This window comes from Anarrhichthys ocellatus, unplaced genomic scaffold, assembly GCF_004355925.1.
Source record: "Anarrhichthys ocellatus isolate YVR2014 unplaced genomic scaffold, GSC_Weel_1.0 scaffold713, whole genome shotgun sequence".
Classification (NCBI taxonomy): Eukaryota; Metazoa; Chordata; class Actinopteri; order Perciformes; family Anarhichadidae; genus Anarrhichthys; species Anarrhichthys ocellatus.
In genome coordinates this window covers 7,501-14,706 of record NW_022280687.1, presented here as the reverse complement: position 1 = coordinate 14,706, position 7,206 = coordinate 7,501, and the positions used below count along the sequence as shown (strand labels likewise).

Here is a 7,206-nt window from a genome sequence, read left to right as displayed (position 1 = left end):
AAAAGTAAAAGTCAACACAAATATAAGTAGTAAAGTACAGATATCCAAAAAAAACGACTTAAGTACAGTAACGAAGTATTTCTACTTCGTTACTATACACCACTGCCGTTACCTCACAAAACACGTTTTTGTGAGAAACAAGTGACAGAGGAGAAATGCTTACGTGCTTTCGTTCTTACAAAAAAAAAAAAAAAAGGCACATACGAGGTTGCGCCCATTGGTGGGGTTTTGTCGTTGTGACGTCACGGCGGGCCGTGCTCTGACCTGCCTGGATATCCGCTGCAGCGAAGAGGCGACGCGCCGGAAAGCTACAGGGTAGCAAGAAACGAGCTGAAATCAAAACACCACTTCAAGGCTTGCGTCCGCGTCCACTCTTTAGATCCCGGCGCAGGAAGGCGAGAAGTGTCTGCAAAAGTGATTTTGAGGGACGGAGGACGTGCAAACACTGGTTTTATCCAAGCAAAGTAAGCGTTTTGGCCTTGACAGCTCGGCTAACGTTAGGCCCAGCTAGCGATAGCCGCGGAGCTTTTCTTCTCACAAGCAAAAGCAAAACAAGGTAAGGGGGAGGAAACTCATTGCTATAACACACCAGCGACCTCGGATAGAGCACAACTCCCAATACAGACGTCTTAATTGGGCCACTTGGTCAGTCAGTGACAGTGTACTAAATGTTAAGTGCGGTGTCAATGTTTGCTAGCCGTATGCTAACGTCAAGTGTTTCGAGCTTGTTCGTTAAACTTAATGCTAGCTAGCCATTGCTATGTTATTCGGTGTTGGGCGAAACCATCTTTTACAGGAGAATGCTCTGTTTATTTATTCTTATGGAACGAAATGTGTGACGTTACGCGACAAAAGTGCATAACGCGAGTAGGAGTAACGTTAGCTAATTTAAGTTTTGATCGCTAAGTAAGTAGCAGGAGCGTTGACGTTAGCCGACGCGTTAGCCGCAGAGTTTGTACAGTAGTTGTAGCTACGGACCCGCGCAGGAAGTAAACATGAGCCCGTGTGGTGGAGAGGCTCAGCGGCATCTGAAAGGATGGACGCGGTTGTAAAAATTAGTCGTGCTGGCATTTTGCCAACGGTACGGTTTTTCTTCTGGATCCTGAATTGCATGCATTTCGTACTAAGTCATGAGAGGAGTCGTGGGGCTTTCACATGATCGATCACACACACACAAACGCACTCCCATCTTCTCCAGCCTGACCCCGTGTACTTGTTTGTTTTGGTAGGAATGAGTGATGACCTCTGTGGTGGTGTCAGATGGTGGAGGGAACATAGTGGAGTATGTCACCGTGGTGGAGGAGCCCCAGCAGGTAAGCCCTTACATCCCCACAACAGCTGTCAACAAAGCCCATTATGTTGGAACAAGACTGAGTTATGAAGGAAGCTATGTAAAAAAAATAATCAGAAATGCTTTTGTTGCCAAGTACGTTATACATACAAGGAATGGTGCACAACAATAAACACGGTGCAATAGTATAAGACATAATGGGAAATAGAAAATATGAAAATGTACGATAAAATATGATAAACAGACTAACAGTATGTTAAGACAAGTATGTTATTAACATGTCAATTGTATATTAATAGAGAAGAGTTGTGTATATATAGGCGGTTATTGTCAATGGACTAGCCTATTAATACAGTTTGGTGCTTTCATATAGGATGGGGGTGGTCCCACTTAAATAATGGTATGGAGCAAGTATACCTATTGTGATATTAGTATAAACTTGGTCAATAGCAAGACACTAAGCGTCGTACTGGAAAGCTAAATGCAAGAACAAACATAGTCCTGATACCAAAGGCACAAAACATAAATGTTTTCAGAAAATATGCAGCATTTATTCAGTAATGATAAAATCAGGACAGTATCAGTGTGATTAAAATATTCATCAAGTGTACTGCTGCTGATGAAAATGATTTATCATTTCCCAAAATTCTGTGGTCCAAAAGATTTCAAGCCATTTGCTTTACTTTTTTTTTTTTTTGTACATGCTAGTGAAACAAATGTTTGTACTGAATTATATAACACTGACTACGTTTACATGCATACTAATATTCCACTGTTATTCCCAATATGGCAATATTCTGAAGTTGATCTGGGTCCTGTAAACATCATGTTGGATATTCTGAATTAGGCTTTATTCCAAACGGAGTATTTTCCAATTAAGACGTGTGGGATACGCGATATTATTCAGCTTCTATAGGCATTCTTTGGACATGTATCCAGCACATTCAGAATGTGTGCATCAATGAGGCGTGTTAAGACGTCACACTGTCTGTTTACGGCCAGCGCTGTGCGTTGAACACAAACTACGGTTTGAAAAACATATCGCAAAAATAATGAAAGATGGAGGCTGTACTCAGAGTATGTATGGCTACATGTAAACAGAAATATTCATTGTCATTCGGCATGTAAACGGCTCTAACTCGACAAAAACAAAAAAAATCTCACTTTTCTCACATCTTTCCAAATGGTTCAGTGTGAGCAGCAGCACACTGAGGAGGAGGAAGAGGAGGAGGAGGAGGTGGTGGTTGAGCAGGAAATAGTGGCTGTGATCGTGGGAGGCGGCGAGGAGGTGGAGGAAGATGTGCTGGAGGAGGAGGAGGAGGGCGTGTTGCTGCAGGAGGAGGGCTGTCCGGCAGTGATCGTGGAGGAGGTGCCGAGTGCCCAAGTGGAGGAGTGCTACTCGGCACAGGTCCTGGTCTACGATGACGAGACGTACCTGATGCAGGACGTGGCCGAGGAGCAGGAGGTGGTGACAGAGGTGTCCGAGACCGGTAAGGAGTTCTCTGAATCCTATCCCTGTGAAATCCTATTGTGTGAATGAGAAGGGGCAGATTCACTCTGTGTCGTTCACATTGATCTACATTGACGGTACCTGTTGTTGTGTATGACTGCAGCAGACTGCCCTCTACTGGCAGCGTCTTACTATTTACACCAGATTGCTGGCAACGTGAAGAACAGACGTAACCCAGAGTGAACATTTGAAAGTGTTGTACTTTTGTGAATGTGACCACGGACGGGATGTTTGAGGAGTCTTGTAGCCTCTCTCTGCTCCTCTTCTCAGTGGAGCTGTCCGGTCATGACATGGTGTGTTTCGACAAAACCTTCGAAGCAGCCGAAGCTCTTCTCCACATGGAGTCTCCTGGAGGACTGCACAATGAACGCAACACAGGTAAACGCACCTCAGCGCTTCCTCCACTGTGGTTAAGGTTAATGCTGTGTTTCATAAATGATGTCCGCAGCTTTTTAACACTGGGAAACATTGTATATTTTTATTTAAAAAATAGGCTAGGCGTATGGCCCAGATTTATTTTAGGGTTTCATTTTAAATCAAGGACGGTAACAGTTTATATCACAGTATATTTGTTTTTCCTAAAATGTCAATACAAGTGCTTTTGCATTTCTACCAATCATTACTGAAACAGAAGCGTAGGCTGTGCCAGCGGGGTTTGATTACACCAGAACAGAACAGATCAATCGATCGATTGTTAGTGTAGAAAAAGACTGAACAGCAAAGAAAACGAGACCCCACTTCATCAAAACGATTCAGAGTGATGCTTCTTCTCTGAGGAGTTCATCTCTGACCAAGCAGAACTAGTACAGGTACAGCTGCAAAACAAGAGAGCATATTAACCCATGGGCTGCATTCCAAACTGCCTACTACATACTACACAGTTCATTTTGCAGTGTACTCGGCCAGGCTCTAGCCTTTAAACAAGCTCTTAAAGCACCGGACAAAAAACTAAGTCATATGAAAAGTACAAGTTACTGACAGCTGCTCTGAGTGAGGTAGTGCTGGAAACACAGAGCTGCCGCTCTTTACAGACAGCAGTGTGAACAAACAGCCAGACCTCACCTGAGCTGTTATTGGCCCGCTGACCAAAGGCCGACGCCCAGAAAATGTCAATTTAAGATGTTTTGATCATATTTTGATCATTATTGGGACCACATGGTTAATCCCTTTTATTCTGTCCAGGATTGAATAGAGTATACGGTGTGTGTCATGGAGTCTGTCCGGCCCTTGTGTCTCGTCCGGTAAGGAACCGGCTTGCAGCCGTGAGGCTCCAACTGATATGTGAGTGTGTGTTTTGTCTGACAGCAGAGGATGTGATGATGGAGACGGTGGTGGAGGTGTCTACAGAGTGCGGACCCATAGAGGAGGAGTCCTTCCCCATCCCTCCTGACTGTGAGCCCGCTGTCAAGAGGAAGAGAGGTCAGTGTCACTACAACACACCTCCGAGGTTTAATGTGTGCTGGAGGTCACACAGGTTCTTCGTGCCACACACATACACTGTATGAGTCATACTAGATAAGTGCAACAGATAAGTCGGTAACGGTACCACACATGTTTGGACATGAGATCGTGACATGGTGCGTAAAGGCTCCCGTGTATGTGATGGGTGCAGGTGGACGCAAGCCCAAGACCAACCAGCCCGCCTCCAACGGCTCCTTTGACCTGGGCATCAAGAAGAGGCCGAGGGAGGGCAAAGGTTAGTGATGCTCAAGTACACTTCTATCCAGATCACCCTGCTCGCTAGAGTGGAGAGTATTAATATTATCAGATACATTTTTGAATCCCACTTAAAGTGACTGTGAGGAACTTGGAACTCGTTGTGAAACAGTCTCGGTCATCATTGTGCTTCTTGGCATATCGTGTTATTGATATACAGGTTGTCATGGAATTCAAAACCTGTGTTTTGTATAAAGTCAGTGTGTGATTGTTGTGGAGTATATCTGACAACATCTTGACTACTTTTACTACTCCAAGACGTCCCCTACTGGATGTGAAGGGAGACTCAAAGATATTGTATTTCCACAGCTTTTAAATGAAGCTCTAGAACTAGAACTTTGTGTTTTAGCACATCTTTGAGTCCATTAATATTCAATGTGTTCGGTAGAGTCTCTCTATATAAAAGTCTTCTACGTTGCATAGCAACTTGTGAGCTTCTGTATTTCATGTTGGTGTGCTCCGTTTTCCCCCCCCAAGGCAACACCACCTATCTGTGGGAGTTTCTGCTGGAGCTGCTGCAGGATAAGAACACCTGTCCCAGGTACATCAAGTGGATGCAGAGGGAGAAGGGCATCTTCAAGCTGGTTGACTCCAAGGCCGTCTCCAAGCTGTGGGGGAAACACAAGAACAAGCCCGACATGAACTACGAGACCATGGGGAGAGCCCTGAGGTCAGCCCGTCCTCCCCGCAGACACCCGATCCTGTAGTAGTCCTGAGCAGAGTCCGTATATGTGCTGTCTGACAGCATAGCTCTGATGTTGCCTGTGTGTGTGCAGGTACTACTACCAGCGCGGCATCCTGGCCAAAGTGGAGGGACAGCGGCTGGCCTACCAGTTCAAAGAAATGCCCAAGAACATCAGAGTGATCGATGACGAGGAGGACGGAGACGAGGTGGAGGACAGCGAGGGTGTGGTGTCTGGCCAGCTACCTGATCACCAGCACGGCACAGCCAGCCTGGGCACCAACACTCCCGCTGCCACGCAGCCTCAACATACCTACATCACCGTCATCCCCAGCAACGCCACCACCAGGTCTCTGCTCCCTGTCTGTGCCCGTATGAAAGGGATCATGTTAACTTTTGAATGGTAGTTTATGGACCACAGTGTTTTGTGAAACCATCACATCACATGTCAAATATGCTTCTGATCTGGTCTAGTGTCCCAGTTAGAACAGTACAGAGACCCTGGAAGGGAAGCAGCTAAATGGAACTCAGCCACCTTTCCTTTTCATGACGCCTGTGCTTCTCTGACTGCGTTGTGTCAGTCACAGCTGAGCAGAGGTGTAACCATTCACCCTCCCTGTGCTTCTCCCTGCAGGTCCACCCGAGCCATGCCGCTCGTCATGACCAACTCACTGGGTCAGATGACGATTAACTCCTCCTCCATCCTCACCACTGCCGCGGGGGTCCCGGTAACGGTGGCCAACGCCTCCGCCGGCGCTCCCCCGAAACTGGTCATCCAGGCTCTGCCCACCATGCTGCCCCACGGCTCCAAAATGGGGGAGAAGATCACCATCATCACCATCCCAGCCAGCCAGCTCGCCACGCTGATGCAGGCCAACTCGTCGGGCCAGATTGCGCAGCTCTTCCAGGCTAAGCCCGTGGCGACGCAGTTGGCGCTCGGTGTCGCCGCCAAACAGGCCGCCGCCGCCGTCTCCACCATCCAGCTGACGGCAGGCCGTCAGACGCCGCACCTCATCCTGGCTAAGCCGGCGGCGGTGGCCCAGCCGCTGCCGCAGCTCTCCATATCGGTCGCCCAGCCTCACCCCGCCCCACCCAAAACCCCCACCCAGCCCTCCAAGCCCCCCAGCAGTCAGCCTGAAGCAGCAGCAGTCGAGGCTCCACTAGCAGAATCAGCAGAAAGCACTTCTTCCTGAGCGCCCCAGGGGCCCTCTGGTGGGGTACAGGAAGTGACTGTTGACACTGCTGAGGAAGTGCAGGACACATCACCCCCCCCACCCCCCCTAGTCACAGAGCAGAGCTGCTCTCTGATTGGCTCAGACTATGGAGCTGGTGAAGCCTCACAATGGATTAAAGGGACACGGACGCACACACAGACCCTTCGGAGCTCAGGAGACATGGGCAGCCTTAGATTGTAAATGGAAAAAACTCGTTTTTGTAATCAAACGTAATATGACGAGACTTGTAAACAGAAATGTAAAAAGCTTTTTTTTGATACTCAGCGGGTATGCATCAGTCCAGTCCTTCATGTCTTTGTTTCATTCTAACGGTTTGTCTGTTTTTTACAGTTCATAAAAAGGGAGTGAAAGATAGAAGAACTAAATGATGTGCTCCACATCGGAAGGATAATATACTATTTTTTTTTCCTTTTACTATCATTGTATTGACGTAGATTTTACTGAAATGTGTATTATAAAAAAAAAAAGACAAATGTGAATTGAGACCGACTGAAGTTGTCTTTTTCAGCCATCTTTAGTGGCAGTTTTAGTGCTTTTAAATTAAAGAGTGCTGTCAGAGGCACCGTGCTGCTGCTATTAGCTTTGTATGCTGAGTGTACAATACAGCTGGTCAGCTATTATCACTGCCCACTTCTTTCTTCATATTTTTGGGATTTGGAAATGCAGAAGCTGAATAGAAAAAGGGTTCAGACGGCTGGCTCAAATCTATTCCTTGGACGTATCCAGATTGACTTCAGAAAGTCTTGACGGCAAAGAAACACATGAGATGCGA

At 46.9% G+C, this 7,206-nt stretch overlaps 1 protein-coding gene across 2 annotated transcripts; it reads left to right on the top strand.

Moving 5' to 3' along the window:
* Nucleotides 1-253: 253 nt before the first annotated feature.
* Nucleotides 254-6,465, top strand: LOC116376927 (ETS-related transcription factor Elf-2-like). 2 transcript variants are annotated; one of them, XM_031838432.1, is made up of 9 exons: nucleotides 254-556; nucleotides 1,230-1,313; nucleotides 2,484-2,781; nucleotides 3,072-3,179; nucleotides 4,110-4,220; nucleotides 4,414-4,497; nucleotides 4,995-5,187; nucleotides 5,294-5,548; nucleotides 5,834-6,465. In XM_031838432.1, the coding sequence occupies exons 2-9, from the start codon at nucleotides 1,239-1,241 to the stop codon at nucleotides 6,390-6,392; spliced, it is 1,683 nt and encodes a 560-aa protein (XP_031694292.1). In that variant the 5' UTR covers nucleotides 254-556; nucleotides 1,230-1,238; the 3' UTR covers nucleotides 6,393-6,465. The 2 variants fall into 2 exon arrangements, with proteins under 2 accessions (XP_031694292.1, XP_031694291.1); XM_031838431.1 differs by having other exon boundaries at nucleotides 255-556; nucleotides 4,107-4,220.
* Nucleotides 6,466-7,206: the final 741 nt, after the last annotated feature.

Excerpts from the sequence above, each read along its gene's own strand:
- LOC116376927 (XM_031838431.1), top strand. The coding sequence starts at position 1,239 with ATGACCTCTGTGGTGGTGTCAGATGGTGGAGGGAACATAGTGGAGTAT. Across the intron at positions 5,188-5,293 it reads ACCATGGGGAGAGCCCTGAG|GTACTACTACCAGCGCGGCA; the intron begins GTCAGCCCGTCC and ends GTGTGTGTGCAG. Across the intron at positions 5,549-5,833 it reads CCCAGCAACGCCACCACCAG|GTCCACCCGAGCCATGCCGC; the intron begins GTCTCTGCTCCC and ends TTCTCCCTGCAG.